The sequence below is a fragment of the Chiloscyllium plagiosum genome, unplaced genomic scaffold, assembly GCF_037043375.1.
Source record: "Chiloscyllium plagiosum isolate Xiang-an unplaced genomic scaffold, Cpla_swu_hap1 HiC_scaffold_8, whole genome shotgun sequence".
Classification (NCBI taxonomy): Eukaryota; Metazoa; Chordata; class Chondrichthyes; order Orectolobiformes; family Hemiscylliidae; genus Chiloscyllium; species Chiloscyllium plagiosum.
The window spans coordinates 85,468,310-85,496,204 of NW_028270146.1; the positions used below are offsets into that span (position 1 = coordinate 85,468,310).

At 41.4% G+C, this 27,895-nt stretch overlaps 1 protein-coding gene across 1 annotated transcript; it reads left to right on the forward strand.

Annotated features, from left to right (window-relative positions):
• Nucleotides 1–5,381: 5,381 nt before the first annotated feature.
• On the forward strand, nt 5,382–25,548 carry LOC122553781 (acyl-coenzyme A thioesterase 1-like). Its single transcript, XM_043698095.2, has 3 exons — nt 5,382–6,079; nt 20,947–21,149; nt 24,330–25,548. Exons 1-3 carry the CDS (start codon nt 5,479–5,481, stop codon nt 24,897–24,899), a joined length of 1,374 nt encoding a protein of 457 aa, XP_043554030.2. The 5' UTR covers nt 5,382–5,478; the 3' UTR covers nt 24,900–25,548.
• Nucleotides 25,549–27,895: the final 2,347 nt, after the last annotated feature.

Here is a 27,895-nt window from a genome sequence, read left to right on the forward strand (position 1 = left end):
CCGTCATTCAATCAACGCTTATAAATTTTTCAACTCCATTTTCCCATTTTCATGTCATGGCTTCCAACTAAACATTCATTTTCTGTAACCATAGACTAATTTGGTCATGTGCACTGAGCTGGGTGATGTGTAGAGAGTTCACAACTGAGCCTTATTTCGTCATTACTGTGCATAGTGCATTTCAAGCACAGATTAAGCATTGCTGGATAAGAGTCATTGTCATCATGGTTTTTTTTTCTGCGCTACCTCCCATATTCTATGGATGGTATTGCCCTTACCCTTCTCCAGTCTCAGCCGTTGTCAGATGAAAGACATATATTTGTTTGAAGGTTCAGAGGAAAATTAGACCTTTATTTCTGAAATTGCTAGATTGGCTAAAATGTTCAAGAGTGAGACAGTTATTTTTTTTGTTAGATAAGGGTTTTGAAGCAAGTTAATGATGGTTGAAGAGAGATTTACTTGTATGTAATATCATGAGGGCTCTATGTTGACTGGACGGAAGTGACTTATTAGGAGAGGACAATAACTAGGATGCACAAAGTTATATGGCATGAGAACAGGCCATTTGAGCTTTCGCCCATCTTCTTTACCTGCCACTAGGTAAAGAAGAGTTCTCAGAATTCTCTATTGGATGTGTCGGTGATGATATATCAGAGGCCCCCAGAGGAAAGATTCTTTTTCACTCCACCCTTACCTAAACCTATCCCCCAATTATTTCTATTCAGCTCTCCCTACCACCATCACCACTCCCTCCACCCACCCTGAACCTGTTTAAACTTTTCAAAGAGGTAACTAATGTAGTGGACAATAGAATGCCTGAATTATTTTTCTATAGAGGTTCAGATGCCTATTTTAGCTAAAGTTGAGCCTCAAACTCAGAAGAATTGGAAGCAAAAGCATGCCATTCATTCTTTGAGCTTGCTCTGACATTTGATAATATCTTGAAAGGTATGATTATGGCCTTAATTCCTGTCTGACAGTTTCCCTATCCAATAACCCTTGATTCCTGGGAACCATATGTTATGAAGATTACAGTAGAGGAAGGAGTGCATGGATTTACCAGAATAATACCTGACTGAAACAGTAAAGCTGTAAAATTACACAGACTATTGATTGCAATTTGGAAGGTTCTGGGGCTGATTTTATTTAAGCTTTCAGGATGATAGGGGAGACAGATAGTCATTGATTCCACTAGCGGATTTATATCCAGTTTCAAAAAGGAACTTTCCAGGATTTGATAGGTGAACAGGGATGGGATTTCTAATGCCATAGAAAGACCTTTAAAGTAATTGAGGAGTGGGTGTGGAAGATTCAGGATAGGGGATATCTAGGCTTATGAAGCAAAAGGCAATAGCGGCATTGCAGGGCAGCCCCGTGTGGGACAGGAAAGGACAAAGTGTATAAACATTAAAAGTGGTCTTGTTTGTTTACAGGAGGCCAAGGTTCATGTCTCATCTGGTTCAGAAGTGTATAAAAATATCTTGGAACAGGTTATTGAGAAAATATCGATGAGCCATAAAAAAAATTTAAATTTGGGATACATGGTAAAAAGACAATATTAATGGCTCCTTACTTAAATGTGCTTTGTATTCAGAACAAAATAAATGAATTAATGGAACAAATAGAGAATGCTTGGAATGATCTTAGCCATTACAGAGATATGGTTACAAGAAGATCACATCTTGGACCTAAATATTTAGGGGTGTAAGACTTTTTGAAAGGACAGGTAGGAAGGCAAAGGTGATGAGGCAGCTTGCTAGTATAAGATGAGTAAAGTATGATAGCAAGAAATGACCTAAGATTAGATGATATAGAATCCGTATGGGTTGAGATAGGAAAATCAAGGAAAACATGACCCTGATGGGAGTAATCCAAATGCACCTACCAGTAGCTTTTGTATAGTGTAGAGAATAAATCAGTAGATATTAAGGGCATAGAAAAAAGGCAGTATGTTAATCATGGGTGACACTTATTTTCATGTAGATGGAGAAAATCAAATTGGCAGAGGTAGCCACAAGGATAAATTCATAAAGTGTATTCAAGAAAGTTTCCTGAAACAAAATGTTCTGCATCCAACCAGGGATCATGCTATTTTGTATTTGGTAATTCATAATAAGTCAGGTAGAATAAACGAGGGAACAGGGACTGACGTTTAGACATTAGCATTCAGTTTGAGGAGGAGAAAAACTTTCAGAAACAATTGTGCTGACCTTAAATAAGGGTAAATGCATTGGGATGAGGGCAGAGTGGATTTGGAAAGGAGCTTAACAGAAAAGATAGTTAAGGAACAATGGCTGGAATTTAAGAACATAGTTTGTGACTCAGAAATAAAGATGTATCTCAGTGAGGATGAAGGATTCAAGGAAGAGGATAAACTGATAATGGTTAACCAAATAATTTAAGGATAATGTCAAAGTGAAAGAAAAATGACATAATGTGGCAAAGACCTGTGGTTACACAGAGGATTGGGAAAATTTAAAAAAAAACAGCAAAAGATGACAAAAAAATGAAGCAATAAACTATAAGGACAAATTAGCAAGTACTATAAAAACAGTAAATTTATCTTAAAATATATTTTAAAAATGAGATAGGCAAAAATGAAAATCACCTCCTGAGAGAACAAGGCTGGGGAATAAGACTGGTGAGAGAATGGTGGTATGATGGTATACTGTTAATCCAGAAACTTAGCTAACGTTCTCGGTATTCAGGTTCAAATCCTGGCATGGCAGATGGTGGAATTTGAATTCAGAAAAGAATTAAACATCTAATGATGACCATGAAACCATTGACGATATTCAAGAAAAACCCATCTGGATTCATTAATGTTCTTCAGAGAAGGAAATCTATCATCCTTAAGTAGTGACTCCAGACAAACAGCAATGTGGTTGACTCTTACTGACACAGACCCCCTCCCCTCTTGTGGGCAATTAAGGATGGGCAATAAATAGATGGCCAGAGAACTCCACATCCCATGCGAATACAAAAAAAAGATGGGAGCCTGGAAATGGCAGAGGAGTTGAATAAGTACTTTGCATCATTCTTCACAGGACAGAACACTAATAGCAGTCCTTAACTATTCAACAATATAGGGGCTAAAGGAGAGGGAAATAAAGAATACCTATTAGGGCAACTAATGAGGCCAAAGACCAATAAGTCTCTGATAAATTTGATGCTCAAATTTTTAGGGAAATGGCTAGCAATAGTGATATTATTTTCTGGATAGTATTATAGAACAGAGATACCTAGGGGTTCAGGTGCATATTTCTTTGAAATTTGTATCACAGATAATGTGGTTAAGAAGGTATTTAGCACACTTGCCTTCATTGTCCACACCTTTGAGTATAAGAGTTGGGACATCATGTTGAGGTTGTACAGGACATTGGTGAGGCCTATTCCGGAGTACTGCGTGCATTATTGGTCGTCCTGTTATAGGAAGGATTGTTAAACTGGAGAGGATTCAGAAAAGATTTCCCAGGATGTTGCTGAGAATGGAGGGGTTGAGATATAAAATTGGACCAGAAGGGCTGGGACCTTTTTCACTGGAGTGTAGGGGATTGAGGGGTGACCTTTCTGAGGTATATAAAGTTATGAGAGACATAGATAAGGTGAATGATAAGGTTCTTTTTCTGAGGGTGGGGCAGTTCAAAACGAGGGGGCATATTTTAAGGTAAGAAGAGAAAGACTTTAAAAAGATTCATGAGGTTCACACAGAGTGGTTGGTATGTGGAATGAACTGCCAGAGAAACATCTAAAAGACATTCAGATAAGACATGAACAGGAAGGGTTTGGAGGGATATGAGCCAAGCACAGCAGGTGGGACTAGTTTAGTTTGGGAAAACAGTCAGTGTGGACTGGTCAGACTGAAGAATCTGTTTCCATGCTGTATGACTCCAATAAACCTTAAGATTCAGGAAAAGTTTCAGCGGTTTTGAAAACTACCAATGAGAAATTATTAGGCTCCATTATAAAGGATATAATAGATCATAATAAAGAAGAGTTGGATGTTTTTATGAAGGGGAAGTCATGGCTGACGGTTATGACAGTTGTTTTGAGAAGGTAACATGCAGGATAGGTAAAAGGGAACCAGTGGATGCAATGTATTTGGATTTCAAAAAGGCATTCATGAGGGTATTGAACATAAGGCTAAGAGCTCATGATGTTAGTGGTGGTATACCGGCACAGATAGAGAATTGGTTAACTAATTGAAGGTAGTGAGTTGGGATAAAGGAGTCAATTTCAGGATGGTAACTTGTGGCGTGGGGCCACAATTATTTATAACATCTATTAATGACTTGCATGGTGGAAATGAACATAATTTTGCCAAGTTCGCAGATTACACAAAAATAGATGGGAAGGAAGTGATGGGGATGACATATGAGTCTACAGAGCAATATAGACAGACTGAGTGTGTGGGCAAAACCTCAGCAGATGGAACATAATGTGAGAAAATGAGGTTTGATACTTCAGCAGCAAGAATAGAAGCTATTTAAATGGGTGAAGACTACAGCACAGAGAGGTTCTCATGCATGAACCATAGAAAATCTAGCATCTAACTTCAGTAGGTAATAGGGAAGGCAAATTGACTGTAACATTTATTTAAAAGAGAATGGAATATAAAATTAAGGAGGTCTTGCTAAAACAATACAAAGCTCTCAACAGACCACACTGAATACTGTGAATATTTTTGGTCTCCTTGACTTAAGGAAAATAAACTGGCAGTTGAGGGAGCATGTCCACTCAGCTGATACTTGATGTAGAGGGATTTTCTTGAGAGGTTAAAATGAGCAGGTTGGGCTTTTACTCATTTAGAAGAATGAGAGGCAATCTTATTGACACATGCACGATGAGGGGACTTTATACACCGATACAGAAAGGTTGCACTCCCCTGTTGGAAAGACCAGAGGGCACAAACTCGGGGTGCACATTTAAGACAGAGATAAGGAAGAATGTCATCTCTCTGAAGCTAGGAAATCTGCAGAAGTCTTTAACCTCCAAGGGCTATCTAGGCTGGGTCATTAAGGGCTGAGATAGATGTCTAATCAGTATGGGAATCAAGGATGATGGGGAAAAGGAAGGCAAGTGAAGCTGATGGTAATCAGATCAGCAACACTATAATTGGATAGTTCACCAGCTCTTACGGAGTGGACAGGTGGGAGGGACATTCAAATAATATTGACAAGCCGTTTGAGGGGCAAACACGCGGGAAGTCCATAATCCTGTTGAAGTAGCAATCAGTGTCTGGCATGTAGCTCTGATCTTATGATCTCAACATATGTGTTTGTGTAAAATGTAAATGGAAAAGCGGTCTGCTCTGTGTGATGATTCAGATAGTTACTATTTGCTGAATTCCCAATTACAAACTCGCATCACTGTGTTCACCTGGGCAACAGGTTTGGGTGGTCAATATTCACATTTCCCAGCGAGGGTACGGGAAAACCAATTCCAGCTCCACAACCCTCCCAAAGCCACGCATTGGCAATGCTGCCGCTGGTTTCCAGCTATCTCCGCCAGGCTGTATCTCTGTCCCTGTATCCCCGGGCCGGGCTCCCTCTCCCGCTCCCCCTGTATCCCCGGGCCGGGCTCCCGCTCCCCCTGTATCCCCGGGCCGGTATGTCCGTCTCCATCCAGCTCCAGCCCAGCCCCCGGTGCCTGTTCGATGAGCCGCTCGAGGTGAGAGTGAGCGGCCTCTCCCCGCTCCAACAGGTCACCCTCAAGGCTTGGCTCCGCGACGAGAAGGAGCAGCTTTTCCATTCGGCCGCTTTCTACACGGCGGACCCCCGCGGGCAGCTCGACCTGGCTCACTCCCCCTCCCTGGGGGGACACTACACCGGCGTCCAGCCCATGGGCCTCTTCTGGTCGCTCAGCCCCGTCACTCCGTTCACTCGCCTGGTCAAGAGGGACGTCGCCACTTCTCCCCTGTCCGTCCACATCGAGATCTTTGAGGGACACTGGAGCCTCGGGCAGCTCCCAGCGCAGCCTCTGGCCACCGCCATCAATCAGCGCTGGTTCATGAAGGAAGGGCTGCTCAGGATCCCAGTCAGAGAAGGCAGGATCCGAGGGACACTCTTCATCCCACCCGGTGAGACCTGACTTCCAATTAGACACATCAACTTTGCTCAAAAACAAAATTAGAAAGAGCGGCCAGTGACCCGGCAGTTCTGAAGGCGTGTTGAGAGAAACCGAGTGAACGTTTTGAGCTCTCCACAAAGCTCCTCTGAATTCTTCAAAGCTGGAGAAGAGCCATCCAATTCACTCTGTTTCCCTCTCCACAAGGAGCTGCCAAACCTGTGTTTCCAGCACTTTGTGCTTATTTCACATTTCACAGTATGTTGCTTTTTAACTTTACTCTGTTAGCCCTCGCACTGGACATCACCTCAACATCTAATGCTCAAATTGTCATTCAAAATAATAATAGGAAAGGTTAGATGAATATGGGCCAAATGCTGGCAAATGGGACAAATTAGTTTAGGATATCTGGTCAGCATATGATTCTCTGTGGTTGTGCTCTCTGTTATAAACCAGTGCCTTTAAACTAATATGACATTACAAATTACTTTTAATTTGACAATAAAGAATATATATTTTAAGACCACACAATTCGGAATTATATTGTAGTATTCTTTTGTTTTCACGAACAAAAGCAGAAATTGCTGGAAAATCTCAGCAGATCTGGCAGCATCTGTGGGATGAAATCAGTGAACATTTACAGTCCAGCGACCCTTCCTCAGAACTGAAGACGTTCGATTTCGGATTTCCAGCATCCACGCTTCTTTCGGTGTTTTTTTCCCCCATTATGTTCACATTTAAGAATACCGATTTCAATATCCTCCCACACAGCAAAGTTGTATGAGTAATCACTTCTGCAATGGAAACCGTCTGGAAATTGTGCAACCCATCAGTTTTAGTAAAGGTGTTCAAACATCTAATTCCCATTCACCACTATTTATACCCGGAGCCTAGCTTGAGTTTAGATCCAAGTGAAGAATGCCTACTAAGAATTATTTTGTCTGCAGTGAAACCTTTCATCTCAAAGCAAGTTACTTTCTTGGAAAAATCTTAATTAATTAGGATATCTGATCAGCGTGGGTGAGTTGGACTGAAGGGTCTGTTTCCATGCTGTACAACTCTGACTCTATAGCTATATACATACCACATTGTTTTGCATTGCTGTTATGAATTCTCACAGTTTAAAACACAACTTTAACATGCTTCCCCACAAGACAAAACCAATTTAAACCTAAAACAAAACATTCTGGATGCTGAAATCTGAAATAGTAAATGTCAGATCAATCCACTGTTTGCTACTCTTTGTTTATGAAGTGGAGAATTACTTATCCAGTAGTTATCAAAAATAATAATTGTTCTCTAGTGTATTTTCTTGTAACATCCCCCTCTTTTACTAGCTCACTGGCCCTAGCATCCTTTACATTTTCTGTACACCTCCATCCACAAACTTTTATCTTTCTCTACTTCTGTTCTATTTCCCCTTGCCCTGTCTGAGATTATGTTATTCATGAGACCCACATCCCACGCTCTCATCCCTATTCCCTCAATAACTAGCAATCCCTCCCGGCTCCCATGTTGGCTGATATAATTAACCATTATCCTCCTTTGGGGTTCTGTTGTCAAACCTGCAGTCGTCACCGTCCTCAACCCTGCACTGGTTCCCTGCAACTCTGATAATTACTTGCCCAATCCAAACTCTCCTTCCTCATCAAAGTCCTTGGATGTGCTATTGCCTTCTGATCTATGTCTATTTTCCCAGGCCTCAATGCTTGATTTTCACCCAGTCTGGTTTCCATTCTTGCCACAGTGATGGAACAGCAAATCACATCCTCTCTGACTGTGACAAAACTTCCCTTCCTCACCTATCTCAACTAACCTTTGACATGATTGACTAAACCATACTCCATCACTACCCCTCTATCTTTGTCCGTTTGGATGAGACAGTTGTCACCTCCTTCCTTTCTTATCTATTCAGTCATAATTAGAGAATCGCCATCAATTTCTTCCCATTCATGCACTGTCACTTTTTCTATGCTCCAGACAGCTATCCTCAGCTCTTACAATTTCTCATCTATGTGCTGCCCGCAATCATGTTATATGAAATCACATTAATACTGAATTATAGTGATTAATACCTAATTTTGCCTCGTTATTATCTCTCTCTGTCTCCCCATTGCTTCTACATAGTCAGACTATCTTGACTAGCATCCCCAGATTTTTATTAGGATGGACAAGAATGTCCTCTGCTCTAATATTTGGAATGATGCAGAAGTGCCAGTGTTGGACTGGGATGGACAAAGTCAGAAGTAACATGAACACCAGCTTATAGTCCAACAGGTTTATTTGAAATCACAAGCTTTTGGAGCAAAGGCCCTTCATCAGGTGAAGTGGCGGCATGAGTGTTGGACTATAACCTGGTGACATGTGACTTCTGACTCAATAGGTTGAAGCCATTGTCTTCAGTCCCACCTAAAACATCTGTCCCTCTTCATGGTGATTGCATGAGGTTGAATCAGACTATTTGTAACCTCTGTGGTATATTTGACCCTGAGATGAATTTCTGACCACAAATCTGTTCTATCACAAAAACTGTATATCTCTTTCTGCATAACATTGCCAAATTCCACCCTTGCCTCAGCTCATCTGCTGCTGAAGTCCTCATTTGTGCCTTGCTGCTGTCAGGATTGACTACTACAGTGCACTCCTGGATGGTCTCCCAAACTCCAGAATCCATGAACTTGATGTCACCCAAACCTCTACTGCAATCTAACCACACCCACACTTAATAACCCTGAGTTTATGAACCAGAACTGGCTTCGAGTTAAGTATTTAAAATTCTCATCCTATTTGTCAAATCCCTCCATAGCCTGACTATTCATAGAGTCATAGAGATATACAGCACGGAAACAGACACTTCGGTCCAACTCATCCATGCCGACCAGACGTCCCAACCCAATCTAGTCCCCCCTGCCAACACACAGCCCATGTCCTTTTAAACCCTTCCTATTCATATTCCCATCCAGATGCCTTTTAAATGTTTCAATTGTACTAGCCTCCACCACTTCCTCTGGCAGCTCATTCCATACATGTACCACCCTCTGTGTGAAAAAGTTGCCCCTTAGGTCACTTTTATATCTTTCCCCTCTCACCTAAACCTACGCCCTCTAGTTCTGGACTCCCCCACCCCAGGGAAGAGACTTTGTCTATTTATTGTATCCTTGCCCTTCATAATTTTGTAAATTTCTATAAGGTCACCCCTCAGCATCCGATGCTCCAGGGAAAACAGCCCCAGCCTGTTCAGCCTCTTCCTATAGCTCAAATCCTCCAACCCTGGCAATATCCTTGTAAATCTTTTCTGACTCCTTTCAAGTTTCACAACATCTTTCCAATAGGAAGGAGACCAGAATTGCACGCAATATTCCAAAAGTGGTCTAACCAATGTCCTGTACAGCCGCAACATGACCTCCCAACTCCTGTACTCAGTACTCTGATCAATAAAGGAAAGCATACCAAATGCCGCCTTCACTATCCTATCTACCTGCAACTCCACTTTCAAAGAGTTATGAACCTGCACATCAAGGTCGCTTTGTTCAGCAACACTCCCTAGGACCTTGCCATTAAGTGTATAAATCCTGCTAAGATTTGCTTTCCCCAAAGGTACTCCCTATCTCTGTTATCTGCAATAATCAGCAATCGTCTAATTCTGGTCTCTTGGATATCTCTGAACCTTCAGCTTCTGAGACCTTGATTAACCCAACTCCTTTGTTCAACATTTCTCCACCTCTCTATCCCACTTTCCTCCTTCAAGGTGCTCTGTTTCTTCAAGAGATTGTCTTTAAAATGTGCCACTTGCTCTAATACCTCTGTATAATGCCTCTGTAAATTATCATGGGCCATTTTAGTCTGTTAAACACACTATATAAATACTAGTTGTTGTTGACTCTGAAGTAGTTGATTACTTCATTGAATGTGAAGCCTTGCCCTTTGAGTCCTATTTCTGAAATGTTTAAGACTCTGGACTCATCCATATCTGTGGCAATAAAATAACTTACATTTACATAAGAACTAGGAGCAGGGGTAGGCCATCTGGCCCTTCAAGCCTACCATTCAATAAGATTATGGCTGATCTTTTCATGGCCCCAGCTCCACTTACCCACCCTCTCACTGTAACCCTTAATTCCTTCATTGTTCAAAAAAAAAATCTTAGCTTTAAAAACATTTACTAAAATAGCATCAACTACTTCACCAGGCATTCCATAGATTCTCAACCCACTGGGTAAAGAAGTTCCTTCTCAATTCTGTCCTAAATCTGCTCCCCCTAATTTTGAGGCTATGCCCTCTTGTCTTTGTTTCACCTGCTAGTGGAAACATCCTCTCCACTTCTATCTTATCTATTCCCTTCATAATTTTGTTTCCATAAGAACCCCCCCCCCCCCCCCCCCCCCCCGCCCACCAACATTCTTCCAAATTCCAATGACACTAATCCCAGTCTACTCAGTGTCTCTCCATAAACCAACCCCCTCAACTCTGGAATCAACCTAGTGAATCTCCTCCAGACCCCCTCCAGTGTCACTACATCGTTTTTCAAGTAAGGAGACCAAAACTGCCAGTACTCCATGTATGGCCTCACCAGCACCCTATATTGGTGCAACATAACCTTCCTGCTTTTAAACTCAGTTCCTTTAGCAATAAAGGACAAAATTCCATTTGCCTTCCAGGTCACCGGTTGTACCTGCAGACCAACCTTCTGTAACCTCCTCCAGTCTGGGAGGGAGTGAGCGAGCAACCAACGTTCTGTGATTCATGCACAAGGACATCCAGGTCCCTCTGCATTGCAGCATGTTACAACTTGTTTTCATTCAAGTAATAGTCCTTTTTACGGTGACTTCTACCAAAATAGATGACTTCACATTTATTAACATTGTATTCCATCTGCAAGACCTTTGTCCACTCAAAGTATCTATGTGCCTCTGCAAAGTTTCATAATCCTCTGCACAATTTGCTCTGCTACTCATCTTAGTGTCATCTGCAAACTTTGACACCCTATACATGGTCCCCAACTCCAAATCATGTGTCAGTTGTGAATAATTGCAGTCCCAACACTGATCCCTGAGGCACTCCACTACTTCCTGATTGCCAACCAGAATAGCACTCATTTATCCCCACTCTTTGCTTCCTGTTAGTCAACCAATCCTTGATCCATGCTAATACTTTACCCATAATGCCATGCATCTTTATCTTATGCAGCAGCCTCTTGTGCAGCACCTTGTCGAAGGTCTTTTGAAATTCTAGGTACACCACATCCATTGGGTCCCCGTTGTCCACTGTGCTTATAATGTCTTCATAGAATTACAAACATTCTATTTATAGACCTCCAGTCACAAAATTATGACATTCCAAAGGACGTTTGCCCCCACCAAGCTCCCATGTGCCACTAGCATTGAGATAGTCAGGTAATTTGACTTTTCGAAGGATAAATAAGATACCAGTTCAACCTGTTGGATAGATAACTAACATTAAAAGTTCAGAAAAATACCTAGAACATGGGTGTCATTCCAATTTTGTTGAGGTACATTTGGAACCTGCTTCCTCCCCCTGTTGAGAATTGAAGGCAATGACAAACCACGACTGACAAAACCTGCTGAGGAATCAGCTCATGATGAAGCTGAAGCAGCAGCAGCAGACAATAAACCAAAGAGCCTAACTTCAGGCAGAGTATACTTGAATGTACTGACAGGTGAATGTTGATCAGGACATTAGGGAAGAATTATTCTTCTCTAAATGAGTGCCATGAAATGCACATAATGGGTAAACAGAGACTTGATGTAAATTTTAATTTGAAAAACCAAACCCTAACATTGCAGCATTTCATCAATACTACACCAAGTGTATCAACTAGGATTTTGTGGTCAAGACACTGTGTGGAGTTTGATCCCCACATACTTCGAGCACGACCACTACTTGCAGCAGATGTTGGGATTGAAAGGTGGCTAGTGGCTTCTGACTCTTTGGAAGCAATGATAATTATTGCTTGTTGCTATTGCTAACACAGCCATTAACATCTCCACGAGGACAGCAAATGTCTAATGCACCAATCCGTCAAAACACTGGTTGGAAACCAAGGAGATAATGAAGTGGGCACAACATACTCTTACTTTAAAAATAAATCCTCATCCATTTGGCTAGATGCTATGTTACAATTAATAAGTTACCTCTTCCAGATATACCACTCTAATTAAACAAAAGTACACTTGAATCTATTAAAACGAGTTTCACCAGAATGTTGTTGCTAGGTTGTTGCTTTCAATGTAATATTTTCAGTCCCTTATTCACCATGGGAACAGTTTCCCTCTGATAGTTAGTCCACACTGTAAAATCTGATAATGCACTCAAAAGATGTGGGAGGCAATGATGTAGTAATCCTGAGAACCGGGAAAGTTCTGGGGATGTGAGTTGAAATGCACCATTGCAGATGGTAGAATTTGAATTTACTGAATAAATCTGGAATTAAAAGCTAGTTTGATGGGGACCATGAAATGGTTGTCATTAAAAATCCATCTGGTTCTCTAATACTCTTTAGGGAAGGGAAAACCACCATCTCCACCTGATCTGGCTGACATCTGACTACAGATTCACAGCAATATGGTTGACTTTTAACTGAGTAAGACACTGCCAAACTTCTGATAAAAGGAATGAAGCTAGGTGGGCCATTCAGTGTTGACTGTGACACCAGCAATGTCCCTGTCACCTTCCAATCTGCCTTTGTTACATCCCTAAATTTGAGTTGTCCCACAGATTAGTCAACCGACAGTTTCACATATTCATCCTCAGTAAATCATTCCTGACGGACAATATCCCAGACACAGCCAACCCCATGTCCCAGTGACAGGGCAGGTCCACCAGAAGTTGAGGCATAGTGAAATACAGGCAGAAGGAAGTTGTTGTAGGAGTCCTTAACATTGCCTCTAGAACCAATAAATTGTCATGACATTTGGTCAAACATGGAAAAGGAAACCTCTTACTGATTTCCATCTAGTGTCTCCTTTCAGCTGATGAATCTGTTCTCCATGTTGAACAATTTTTGGAGGCACTAAGGGTGTCACAGGCATAGAATGGACTATGGATGGGGACTTCAACATTCATCACCAAAGTTGACTCAGAATCTCCAGTACTCCACATCAGAAACTAATCTGTACCAACTTTCTAAATGCCTAACAAGGTGACTTCAGGTGAGAACTCATGCAGGGTGTTCTTTCGTGAAACCGGAAACTGACAGGGCTCAGGAATCATTCTCTTAGTACCAGGCCTGCCTTTGCTCGAATTGAAGAGTTGGGCCCCATCAACAGAAAAGAAATGTGATTAGGGTTAGGCAATAATCATCCACCCTGGGAATATCACTGGTAAAGCATGCCAAGGAAAATATCACAAATGGCATTCAAACAGTTTTCTAGCAGTGCACATATCCAGGAAATATTGAAGAAAATTAGATATTCTGAATAATTCTATCAACTGTTCTTCAACTGGTACTTCACTAAAGAATAGCAGCTACTCACCTGTATCAGACATCTTCACACAGCTAGGGTGTGTATACTATCACTGCTGTGACCTGTGTGCACGTCACAACAATCACAGAAGCTGTTAGATTTGAGAGACAATGATTCAAGTTAGCTAGTTCCATAACGGGTGCAGAGTTTTATTGTAGGAGTCTGGAAAAGGACATTGCAATTCATTGAGGTGTAATAAATCACTGAGACATTCCCCAGAAAGTCCTTGCCTCCATGCAGGTTTTAGTGTTAATTCTGCACTTTGAGGCTGGAATGAGGGCACCTCCATAAAGAAGTCGTCTTCAACTGTGTGATTAGGAAAACCTCCATCTGCCAGAGCCTAGCAAAGGGAAGTTGTCTGATATTCCACCTGTCTTCAATGTCGACTACTGCAAAACGAGGCTGAATGTAAGTACATGAACTCATACTGAAGAGGAATTGTGCAAGTCATCAACAGTGATGAGTCATGGCCAAGATTAGTACAGGTTTTATTCCACAATGAAATCTTGTGCTCCATAGATTACTTAGGTCGTGCTTTCCAATTCAGAGACTGACTCCATTGCCAGATGACACACCACACAGTGATATCAACTGAACTGTGATTGCAAACACAAAATGTTTGGCCCTTTTAGTTTATCAGAACACGGTAGGCCGGTGCAAGGTCCACAGTCTTACACTGTTCCCAGGTACATTGAAGATGCTGAATGTGGTTTTCAGTTTTTCATTCCAAAGTTCCTGTGGTGTCCATAAGTGCCACAGCACACCTGACACTATGATAGTGATTTTTCAGGATGGTGTCTCTCAAGGGACCCAGCATTCATAATTTATCTGAATCCTTATCCTCTCCAAGAGTTAACTCAACTCTGCCGTTCATCTCTTCACTTTACCTTTCCTCTGAACTTCTTGGACAAATAGCAGCCCCTTTGTTCTCCTGGCTCTGATGATTTTCTGATTGCTGGGATACACCAGGCCATCCACCCTGTCCCTGCTGATCTCGCTTGCATCGACTGTGCGACAGCTCCTTCCTCTGCCTCCAACAGGGAAGCCACAGAGCCCGTTTGATCCCAGGATCTCGCAGAGAGAGAGAGAGAGAGAGATGCTAGGGGGTGCACTCATTCTAATTGGGATCCACCACTGAGACCAAAAAGGAGGACTAGTGGCTGTGAGCCAACTGAGGGCAGTGGTGCTATGAATTTGAACCCTGAGAGCCAAGTGGGGGGTTGGGCAAGCCAGAAATACAGCCACACATAGTTGATGGCAATGACGGAGGTAGCAAGCTATGTGGGTAGGAAGTGGGAGTAGGGATTTGGTTGTGCAGGTCAGAAAGGTGAAATTATTGGAGTGCATAAAGATCAGTCCTAGGGCCTCCAATTATTTGCCAAGTATTTAAATGACTTGGAGGTGGGGGCAGTGTGTAATATATCCAAATTTGCTCATGGTGGAAAAATCGGTGTGAGAACATGTTGTGGTGAAGACATAAGAACCTGAAAGGGTATGTAAATATATTGAGTCAGTGGGCAAAAACTTGGCAGTTTTGTATTTTGGGCAGCACAGTGAGTCAGTGGTCAGCACTGCTGCCTCACAGCGCCAGGGAACTGGGTTTGATTCCAGCCTTAGGAGACTCTCTGTATGAAGTTTGCAAATTCTCCCAGTGTCTATGTGGGTTTCCTCCCACAATCCAAAAATATGCAGATTAGGTGAATTGGCCATGCTAAATTGCCCATAGTGTTCAGGGCTGTGTGGGATAGGTGCATCAGTCAGGGGTAAATGTGGAGTAATAGGGGAATGGGTCTGGGTAGGATACTCTTCAGAGGATTAGTGTGGACTTGGTAGGCCTGTTTCCACATTGTAGGGATTCTAGGATTCTGTGATTCTTAATATAGGAAAATCTGAGATCATGCAGCTTCATATAAAGCCAGACTGTGGTTTTAAATAGAGAGAGATTCCAAAAGTGCAGTTCAGAGGGATCTAGCTGTTTATAGGCTCATAGATATACAGCACGGAAACAGACACTTCAGTCCAACTTGTCCATGATGAACAGCTATACTGAATTAATCTAGTCCCATTTGTCAGCACTCGGTCCATATCCCCCAAATTCTGGATTAGAGGTGCTGGAAGAGCACAGCAGTTCAGGCAGCATCCAAGGAGCTTCGAAATTGACGTTTCGGGCAAAAGCCCTTCATCTGATTCCTGATGAAGGGCTTTTGCCCGAAACGTCGATTTCGAAGCTCCTTGGATGCTGCCTGAACTGCTGTGTTCTTCCAGCACCACTAATCCAGAATCTGGTTTCCAGCATCTGCAGTCATTGTTTTTACCCCATATCCCCCAAACCCTTCCTATTCATATTGCCATCTCGATGCCTGTTACATGTTGTAATTATAGCAGCCTCCACCATTTCCTCTGGCATTTCATTCCATACATGTACCACCCTTTGCATGAAAACGTTGCCCTTTAGGTCCCTTTTAAATCTATCCGTTCTCATCCTAAACCTATGCCCTCTAGTTCTAGACTCCCCCACCCCGGAGAAAAGACCTTGTCTATTTGTCGTATCCATGCCCCTCATGATTTCATAAACCTCTATAAGGTCACCTCTCAGCCTCCAATGCTCCAGGGGAAACAGCCTCAGCCTATTCGGTCTCTTCCTATAGCTTAAATCATCCAACCCTGGCAACATTTTTGTAAATCTTTTCTTAACCCTTTCAAATTTCACAACATCCTTCTGATAGGATGGAGGCCAGAACTGCACATGGTATTCCAAAAGAGGCCTAACCAATGTCCTGTACAGCTGCAACATGACATTCCAAATCCTATACTCAATGCCCTGACCAATAAAGGAAAGCATACGAACTGTCCTCATCGCTATCCTAACTCAAACAAAATATTAATGCACATGTGCAACATGTAATTAAGAAAGCAATTTGAACTTCACTCTTTTTATTGTAGGGGTTTTGGAATTAAAAAATTTGGAAGGCTTGTTCCACCTGCACAGTGTGATAGTGAGGCCATACCTGAAGTACTGTTTTCTGGAAGCAGTCTAAACAAGAGTCACTGGACTGATTCCTGCAATGGAGAGGTTGTTTATGATTGACAAAGTGTGCCAGCAAATTACAAAGTCAAAAGCTGAAATGGTTTGTATTGGTGTACATGAGAAAGATATATTTGTTATAGGGAGTGAACAAAGAGGATCTTTCATTAGAAACCGAATGGCTTTTTAAACTGATTTTGTCAAATACTGTAAGTTAGTTAGTACATGGAGTACAAACTTAAGTCAGTACAAACTTATTTTATAGTTTTAAGTGTCAGGTGAACCTTGCTATGACTTCAAAGATTAATTAAATGCAGTTTTAGCAACCTTACTTTTTGTGGCTGCATCTTGAATTTGAGATTTCAATAAGACACTATTGTTGCAACAGTTTATAAAAACCTAGATATTTTTTACAATAATCGTGCTAAGTAACTCAGTGAATTGTGAAACTCGTACGTGTAACACAGACTGGATCCGCTTTTGTTTGTCATCACAAATGATTTGGATAAAAATATGGGAGGTATATTTACAAAGTTTGTAGATGACATCAAAATTGGTGGTGAAGGGGACGCTGAAGAAAGTTACCTAAGATGATAAAGAGATCTTGATCAATTGGGTTAATGGGCTGAGGCATGGCAAATAGAGTTTAATATGGATAAATGGAAGTGTGGAATTTTGGTAATACAGGACTTCTCCTGACAAAGGAGAATGCTCCGCAAATTTGTGATTTGTAATAAACCCATTGGAATATAATCAGGGGTCGTCTGACTTCTGAACTTGTCCACCCCAGTCCAACACCAGCACCTCCACATCAGGACTTAATCAGTTAATGGTATGGCCCTGGGAACAAAATATTAATGCATATGTGCAGCAAGTAATTAAGAAAGCAATTAGAACAAGGGGACCTAGGGGGTTCAGGTACATAATTCTTTGAATTTTGTGTCACAGGTAGACAGGGTTGTCAAGAAAGCTTTTAGCATACTTGACCTTATTGCTCAGACCTTTTGAGTATAGGAGTTGGGACGTCAAGTTGAGATTGTACAGGATGTTAGTGAGGCCTCTTCCGGGAGTACTGTATGTAGTTCTGGTTGTAGGAAGGATATTATTAAACTGGAATGGGTCGAAAAACATTTACCAGTACTTTGCCGGGTCTGGAGGACATAAAATAGACTGGAAAGGCTGGGGCATTTTGCATTGGAGTGTAGGAGGTTGGCGGGGGAGTGACCTTAGAGGTTTGTAAAATATTGAGAGGCATTGATAAGGTGAATAGCAAAGATATTTTTCCCAAGGATGAGGAGTTCAAAACTAGCAGGTATATTTTTAAGGTAAGAGCAGAAAGTTTTAAAAAGAACATGAGGGGCAACATTTTTGCACAGTGGTTCATACGTAGAATTAACTGCCAGAGAGAGTGGTGAATGCAGATACAGTTACAACATTTAAAAGACGCTTATCTAAATTCATGAATAGGAAAGATATAGAGCGAGATGGGCCAAGTATCAGATCTAAAAGTTGAAGTTCTAAATTGGAGAAAGGCCAATTTTGACGGTATTAGGCAAGAACTTTCAAAGCTGATTGGAGGCAGATGTTCGCAGGTAAAGGGACGGCTGGAAAATGGGAAGCCTTCAGAAATGAGATAACAAGAATCCAGAGAAAGTATATTCCTGTCAGGGTGAAAGGAAAGGCTGGTAGGTATAGGGAATGCTGGATGACTAAAGAAATTGAGGGTTTTGTTAAGAAAAAGAAGGAAGCATATATCAGGTATAGACAGGATAGATAGAGTGAATCCTTAGAGTATAAAGAAAGTAGGAGTATACTTAAAAGGGAAATCAGGAGGGCAAAACGGGAACATGAGATAGCTTTGGCAAATAGAATGAAGAAGAATCCAAAGAGGTTTTACAAATATATTAAGGACAAAAGGGTAACTAGGGAGAGAATAGGGCCCCTCAAAGATCAGCAAGGCGGCCTTTGTGTGGAGCCACAGAAAATGGGGGAGATACTAAATGAATATTTTGCATCAGTATTTACTGTGGAAAAGGACGTGGAAGATATAGACTGTAGGGAAATAGATGGTGACATCTTGCAAAATGTCCAGATTACAGAGGAGGAAGTGCTGGATGTCTTGAAACGGTTAAAGGTGGATAAATCCCCAGGACCTGATCAGGTGTACCCGAGAACTCTGTGGGAAGCTAGAGAAGTGATTGTTGGGCCTCTTGCTGAGATATTTGTATCATCGATAGTCATAGGTAAGGTGCCGGAAGACTGGAGGTTGGCAAACGTGCCACTGTTTAAGAAGAGTGGTAAGGACAAGCCAGGGAACTATAGACCAGTGAGCCTGACCTCAGTGGTGGGCAAGTTGTTGGAGAGAATCCTGAGGGACAGGATGTACATGTATTTGGAAAGGCAAGGACTGATTTGGGACAGTCAACATGGCTTTGTGCATGGGAAATCATGTCTCACAAACTTGATTGAGTTTTTTGAAGAAGTAACAAAGAAGATTGATGATGAGGGCAGAGCAGTAGATGTGATCTATATGGACTTCAGTAAGGCGTTCGACAAGGTTCCCCATGGGAGACTGATTAGCAAGGTTAGATCTCATGGAATACAGGGAGAACTAGCCATTTGGATGCAGAACTGACTCAAAGGTAGAAGACAGAGGGTGGTGGTGGAGGGTTTTTCAGACTAGAGGCCTGTGACCAGTGGAGTGCCACAAGGATCGGTGCTGGGCCCTCTACTTTTTGTCATTTACATAAATGATTTGGATGCAAGCATAAGAGGTACAGTTAGTAAGTTTGCAGATGACACCAAAATTGGAGGTGTAGTGGACAGCAAAGAGGGTTACCTCCAATTACAACAGGATCTGGACCGGATGGGCCAATGGGCTGAGAAGTGGCAGATGGAGTTTAATTTGGATAAATGCATTTTGGGAAAGCAAATCTTAGCAGGACTTATACACTTAATGGTAAGGTCCTAAGGAGTGTTACTGAACAAAGAAACCTTGGAGTGCAGGTTCACAGCTATGGGCTGGGCGCTGGCAGGTGGGACTAGATTGGGTTGGGATATCTGGTCGGCATGGACGGGTTGGACCGAAGGGTCTGTTTCCAAGCTGTACATCTCTATGACTCTAAGTGCAGCCAAGTAGGACTAGTTTAGTTTGGGAATATGGTAAGCCTGAACTGGTTGGACCAAAGAGTCTGTTTCCATGCTATATGACTCATATGACAACAGCTAAATAGATCTTCACATTCTGAAGAGGAGTCACTCGACCTGAAATGTTAACTCTGCTTTCTGGCCACAGATGCTGCCAGACTTGCTGAGTTTTCTCAGCAATTTCTATTTTTGTAAACAGATTCGGCCTATGTTCATTAGAGTTTAGGGGAACCAAGGATGATCTTATTGAAACATGCAAGATTCTGAGGTGACATGGCAAGGTAGATGTTGAGAACCCATTTATTGAATGAAGGTACATTCATTTAAAACTGAGATGTGAAGCAATTTCATCTCTAAGGAAAGTGAATACTAGAATTCTCACCTCAGAAATATGTGGAGGCTCGATCACTTAAAGTATTTAAAAAGAAGGTAGGTAGATTTTTGCAATATTAAGCATTTAGTGCTATGAGGAGCTGACAAAAAAATGGTGTTGAAGCCTGAGGCAGATCTTAGAACTGAAGGGCATAGGTTTACGGTGAGAGGGAAAAAATTTAAAATGGACCTAAAGGGCAACTTTTTCATGCAGAGGGTGGTGCGTGTATGGAATGACATGGCAGAGGAAGTGGTGGAGACTGGCACAATTACAACATTTAAAAGGCGTCTGGTTGGGTATATGAATAAGAAGGGCTTAAAGGGATATGAGCCAAGAGCTGGCAAACGGGACTAGATTAGGTTATGATATTTGGTCGGCATGGACGAGTTGGATCGGAGGGTCTGTTTCCATGCTGTGCATCTCTGACTTTGTGACTCTTAAGTGGTGGACAGACTTCAGATGCTAAGTGCCCTACTCATGTTCTTAATTCTTAAGTTCTCATGATTACAATGGTTATAAAGTTAAGCCACTGAACAGACTTGGCGGCCTGAAATATAGTCCAGCTTAAAGTCATGCACCTTACATTGTGCTAAGCACATGACTTACATCCTCACCTGTAAAGGTGAGACACTGAAAATGAATATTTTAAACTTCACCCCACCACCCCATAATAATCACCCTTTCCCAGTTGTGACAAAGGGTCACTGGACTCAAAACATTAACTCAGTATTTCTCTCTGCAGATACTGGAGGACCTACTGAGTTTCTCCAGCAATTTCTGTTTTGATTTCAGATTTCCAGTGTCTAGTATTCTTCATTTTATAAAAGATAAAGATTTGTTTGCATTTGCAGGAAATGGGCCATTTCCAGGGGTGATTTCTGTGAATGAAATAAAAGGCGGATTGTTAGAATACAGATCCAGTCTGTTGGCAAACCATGGTTTTACAACACTAGCGTTAGCCTACCATAATTACGATGACCTTCCAAAAGGTGTGATTAACTTGGACTTAGGATATTTTGAAGAAGCTGTACATTTTTTGAAGCAACATCCAAAGGTAAGTCACATTATCAAATAAACTGTTTTAGTGGTAACTTGTGCACTGAAATAGAAAAGTTCAGTTGACTTGCTGTTTATCTGTGTCAAAGACATTTGATAAGTATTATGTCATCTAAAGAAGCCTGATTAGCTTAGTTCGACAACTACCGTGTGGTTCAGAATGATGGCATGAGTTCAATTTCTGTTCTGGCTGAAGTAGGCTCTAGACCTTCCCCACCTTACCTGATTGATACAGAGTGATCATGCTCCAACTATATAACAAATTGTTGCTTTCTAATAGCGAGACAAACTCTTGTTTCGCTTTAATAGGAGGAGTTGCCTATGATTTCTTATGGGTGAGGCTAAATATTTGCTTACCCAATGTCATGTAATATGTGTTGTATTTTCATGTACTTCACATTGCTAGTGAACTAGACCAGTCAGTTAGAAAACACCTGGAGGATGTAGTCACTGGGTAAGGAATCACTTAGAGATCACATTGTCATACAGCATGGAATCAGACCGTTCAGCCCAACTCATCCATGCTCACCAGATATCCTAAATTAATCTAGTTCCCTTTGCCAGAACTTGGCCCATATCCTTCCAACTGCTTCCTAATCACATACCCATCCAGATGTCTTTTAAATGTTGTAATTGTATCTGCCTCCATCACTTCCTCTGGCAGCTCATTCCATACATGCGTTACACTTTGTATGAAAACATTGCTACTTAGGTCCCTCTCATTATAAGGCTATACCCTCTATGTTTGGACTCCCTTGCCTTCAGGAAAAGACTTTGGCTATTCACTGTATCCATGCCCCTCATGATTTTATAAACCTCTAAAAGGCCACCCCTCTGTTTCCAACACTCCAAGGAAAATAGCCCCAGCCTGTCTAGCCTCTCCCTATAGCTCAAACCCTCCAATCCCAGCAATATCCTTGCAAACCTTTTCTGAACCTTTGCAAGCTTAACAACATCATTTCTATAGCAGAGAGACAAGAATGCTGTGTTTGTTCCTTTAACCAACCGGCATGTTGTACCATGCAGGGTGGAGAGCACTTAGGCTGACTGTGGGAGAACCAGGTCAGAAAGCCTAACAGGTTCAGGATTATTAGGTTGTACCAAGTCAAACTGGATACAAGGTTCAATTTACTTGATTTATATTGGTTTGCAACTGGTGATAAACCTCAATTATTGTTTTTTGACTTCTCATATTGCACATTGTGGATGAGTCAAGATGATTTCCTTTCATCAAAGCCTTCTGATTCTTTCCTTTTTTAATGTGTGTAAATGTGCACTTTCTAGTTGTTTCCATATCAACACAACCCTTTCACACATCATCTCAACTTTTCTCTGCTCTATTGGATGCCATAATTGTAGAATGTGGTGCAGTATATAATTCATCTATTGAAAATTACAATGAATTACCTCCAGTTGGGAGCGTAAGAACTTGTATGAGGAGAATATCAGAAATTCCAGAATATGGAATGCCAAAGGTGACAAAGTATATCCTGTATTTCTGTGTCAAGGAGGAGTGAGAAATGGATTATTCGCTGTTGTACTACTTGTTAATCCATTTTACCTAAACGAATCCATGAAGTGAATCCATATTCAACAGCCTGAGTACGAATTAAGGGTTCTTAATTATGAGCTTCGGGTCTCTTTATCACTTCCCTACGTTTTCTAGGCAAGAAAACAGTGTGGCAGTGATATAGATATTAGAGGATCTTCAATGTTGCTGGACACATGGCAGATAAAAATTTAATGCAGAGGGGAAGTATGAAGTAGTAAGTGTTACTGGGATCAATGACGAAAGGCAATATAAGATAAAGGGAATGATTCCAAAGAGGTTCGAGAGCTGAGAAGACTAGGGTGTAGCATGTTCGTAAATTCTTTGTAGCGAGACAGGTTGAAAAGGCTATTATAAATAGTCATTGGCTTCAAAAGGCAGAAAGTTATGGTGGTCAGAAAGTTATCCCCTCACTGTCTTTTGGTTGCCCTAATTGTTACCATGCACCCCAATGACCTATACTTCCTGGTCCCCTTTAGCAAACTGTTTCAGCCTCAGTTGGAATGTTACATCCAACTCTGGGTACCATACCTTGAGAAGGATGTAAACGTATTAGGAGGGATGCAGGGGGAAAAAAGATAATGGAATGGTTCTCGGAGTGAGGTACTTCAGTGACACGGACAAGTGGAGAAGCTGGAATTGTTGTCCTTACAGGAGGGAAGGTTGACAGAAGATTTGATAAAAATTGTCCAAATCTTGAGTGGTCTAGATAAGAGAGAAACAGTTCCACTGTTGTAGGGCAGAGAACCAGAGGACACAGATTTAAGGTCGTTAGCAGAAAAAAAATCAACATCAACAACATGTGGGGAGATGGTTTAATCAGTAAGTGCTTAGAATTCTGATTGTGCTGGCTGAAGGTCTGGTGGAGGCAAACTCAATCATAGCTTTTAAAATGGATTTGTGCAAACACATTAATTCTGAAATGCTGACGAGGAAGGGTGAGGGGACGGAACAAGCTGAACTGCTCTGATAGAAAACTAGCATAATGAGCAGAATGGCCTTCCTCAATGCTATAACCATTCCATGACTAATGTAAACCTGGTTTCTTACAACCCAACATTGCAGCTAGGACTTCAAGTGGGCGTTGAGTTTGCAAAAGATCTTACACCAGGTTCAAACATGGACTTTGAACATCCATGGTTTTGCCACATAACAATATACCAGACAGTAGGAGTCTCACTCCTTTTGAATGTGGGATGTTTTTACATTTTAGAAGGCTATTTTTTAGGCAAATTTTAGTTACAGCAAGCATTTGTACAGCAGTTTAAGAAGGCAGGAACCCTCCTGATTGATCACATTAACTTTGTTCCTTTAATTATATTTGTGTCCCATGTCTAATCACATTTGTCCAGTACACACACATGACACAGAGGAAGTAAAAAATGAACTCCATGAATTCTTTGTTGCCCAGAAACACCGAGAGCTATATCACAATGAACTCTATTAACTGTTTGCTTCTCACATCATATGGTCATATTCCAAGGTCAAATTCACATTAAAAGGTGATTGTCTTTAACATACATAACCTTATTCTTGTAGTTGATTCCCTCTTTCAGGTTTATGTTCTTAGGGTTTCAAGCTGTTTAGGTATGTGTTGCTCTTAATGAATATTTTGGAAACAATTTCCAGGTTAAGGGTCTTGGTGTTGGAGCAATTGGAATATCAAAGGGTGCAGATTTGGTTCTCTCGATGGCCGCCTTTTTACCAGATGTGCGAGCAGCCGTTGTTATCAACGGATGCATTACAAGTGCTGAGTTTGGATTGTCCTTCAAAAATAAACTAATTTCTACTGGTCTGCGTCATACTGTAAGCCGAATGAAGATTGCAGATTCAGGAGTTGCAGACGTGTCAGAGGTTATTAATGAAGTTGACAAGGACAGTATAATCCCGATAGAAAACACCAAGGGAACCATCCTGTTCATTGCTGGAGAAGAGGATAAGAACTGGAATAGCAAGCACTATGTTGATGAGGCTGTAAAACGACTCAAAGAACATGGCAATGATAGGTTTGAGGTCCTCCATTATCGAGGATCTGGACATTACCTGGAACCTCCATTTTTCCCCTTTTGTTATGCCTCTTATCACTCTGTGCTGAACATCTGTACAAAGTGGGGAGGAAATGCCAAGGACCATTCATCTGCTCAGGTGGAATCGTGGCAAAAAATTCAAGCATTTTTCCGAAAGATCCTACACCAATAGAGGGCAGCAAAGAGGAAACTCAGAAAATGCTGTACCATCTTGGCATACTGACATCATGAAGATGTGCATGTTACTGTTTGAGTATTAGCTACCATTAATTTTGTATTTGCTTTGCATTAAATCATGGACCTTCCAAATTTTAATCTTGCTATGAAATTTAATTTAATGCCTTTTTGGGGTAAATTTCAAATAAGAACAATGATTAATTTGGCTGATGCATTTTCACAGTCATTTTTGCACCATAGTGACTAATGGCTAAACTCTAATAATCCTGGCTGAATGTTAACATGTGGGTTGTGTCAACTGTCCGTAAATCATTCTACCTTGGTAAATCAAAACAATCTATTTCTAACTTTTCCTTTCTCCTACCAACCATGCAGTGATCTATTCACTTCATTTCTGCAGGGACCAACTGGATCAATACACTTACTTACTTCTGCTGTTAATTTAAAAAGTATTGTATTAAAAATAACTTATTCATATTTCATTGACTGATTTAGATTTTATGAGCTTAATGGTGAAGGTGAATGTCAAACTTTATCTGTGGCTATGCTGTAACTAAATGTTAAGATTGATTTTGTTGACAGTCAAATGTAGTTGTGTTTCTTATACTATGCTACAGATATTAAATAAATTAGCTATTCTTAGTGTGTAATATGTGTCATCTCACATTCTTAATCTTTAAAGTTCACTGGAAACTATCTCAATTTCACATTACCCTTTAAATAACTGCTGATGGAGTCATTTTTATATGGAGAATCGTCTAACAGGATATATGTTAATTGCTTCTGTTGAACAAGTAGGCATAACATTGAATGAACTATTCAAATGTCACGGTGAAATGGCGATGTAAATGCCTTTGCAAAGTGGAGCCTTTACCAGCTCATCAATTGACCAAAGTAAGGTAATTTAACCAATCTCAATAAAAGAAAATGTATATTCTAAATGATCATGATTTGGAGATGCCGGTGTTGGACTGGGGTGTACAAAGTTAAAAATCACACAACACCAGGTTATAGTCCAACAGGTTCAATTGGGAGCACACTAGCTTTCGGAGCGACGCTCCTTCATCAGGTGATAGTCACTATCACCTGATGAAGGAGCATCGCTCCGAAAGCTAGTGTGCTCCCAATTGAACCTGTTGGACTATAACCTGGTGTTGTGTGATTTTTAATATTCTAAATGATGGTAGTTAGAAATAATGAGGATCCAAACAGATCTAGCACTCCTTCAAAATAGATCACAAAAATTTTGTTCACTTATGCAGAAATAATGAAAGGAGTACCAGAATGTTGGAGTTCATAATGAGAGATATATCTGAAGGGGAGGAAGCTTTGCTTCAGCTATAGAAAGACCTCCTCTGGCGTTCCAGTTACAATTCTAGGAACTGCACCTTATCAAAAATGAGTCCAGAGCAGATTCATCTGCATGTCCCAAGGCTTTTATAGCTAGGTTACAGGGATGGATTACCTAAATCTATGGTTGACCGATGATATTACTCGCATTTTGATAAGGTAGGTAGAGTTCTTTCCACTGCAAAAGAGTCTAAAATAAGATGGCTAACATCTTAAAGTCAGTATAAGGCCATTCAGGAAACAGTTCTTTGCTCAAAACGTAGTAGAAATATGGAATTTTCTTTCTCAAAAAAATAAAGATGTTAGCTCAACCAAGTTTTTCAAACTGAGAGTAATAGATTTTTCTAACTATAGGTATAAAGCAATACAGGACCCAGGTTGTAATCTAATCCAGAAATGCCCTCAGTGAAGGACAAAACTGGAAGCAATCCTTACATAGGTTTATACTTATTTAGAGTTATACATTACAAGTTTATACTCCTAATGCAACAACTAATTTTAGTCTGTATCTAAATAAAGAAGGCTCAAGTTGATGTCCACATACGCATACACTTAAACACAACTAATATACAATTAACAAGTGGGTAAATGGAACTAAATTACAGATTAAGTGCTGAATAATTTTATTGTCACGTATTTTACAGTAAGAATACAATCAAATACAGTGAAAAGCTTTCATTTGTCGCCACGATTCAGTGCCATTTTGAATAATTTAAGAATAAGACCAAAAAAAATTAAAGAGAGTCTGTCATTCCTGAGCCAGCTTCTCACCATCAGCGACACCAATGCTGCCATTGCTCATTCACTGCTTCACCACCATCGACACCGAACTCAACCAACATTAGAGTCACATCTCTTGCCCTGGGTCCACCTCGCCGATGTTGATGTGATGCTCTTCCGCTGCTTCACCGTTGCCAGCACAGGAGCCAACCAACAATGAAGTCACCGTCTTCAGGCACCATCTTTTGCCGCTGGGCCTACCTCGCCCACATCCCACCTGCTGATATAGTAGCTACCAATTCCATTGTCAGGTCCTGTGCTCACCCCAGAAAAGTAAGGGCTCACTCAATGACCATACTGGGCCCTCTTGAGATCCATGCACTGAATCTACTAGATGCTGACAGACTGGGCCCACTCAAGGCCCACGCACTGTGCTCACTCTCCTCTGCACTGATCCCACTCGAGGCCCACGCACTGGGCTCACTCCACTGCACTGGGCTCACTCGAGGTCCACATACTGGGCTCACTCTCCTCTATACTGGGCCCACTCAAGGCCCACGCACTGGGCTAACTCTCCTCTGCACTGGGCCCACTCGTGGCCCACACGTTGGGCCCACTTGAGGTCTGCGCACTGGGCTCTCTCTACTCTGCACTGGGCCCACTCGAGGTCCACGCATTGGGCTCACTCTCCTCTGCACTGGGCCCACTCGAGGTCCGCGCACTGGGCCCTCTTGAGATCTATGCACTGGATTCACTGGACCTTCTGGAGATTGTAGTGGATGAGCTCTGGCTCAGGAGCCTGACTCCAACACCATCTTGTTCAAGTTAGGGACATTCAACATTGAATGACAGAATGGATTTAGGAGTAGAATAACTTACTTTTGCTCCAAAGGTCCATCCTGTGTTGTCTTTGTTGCTCAA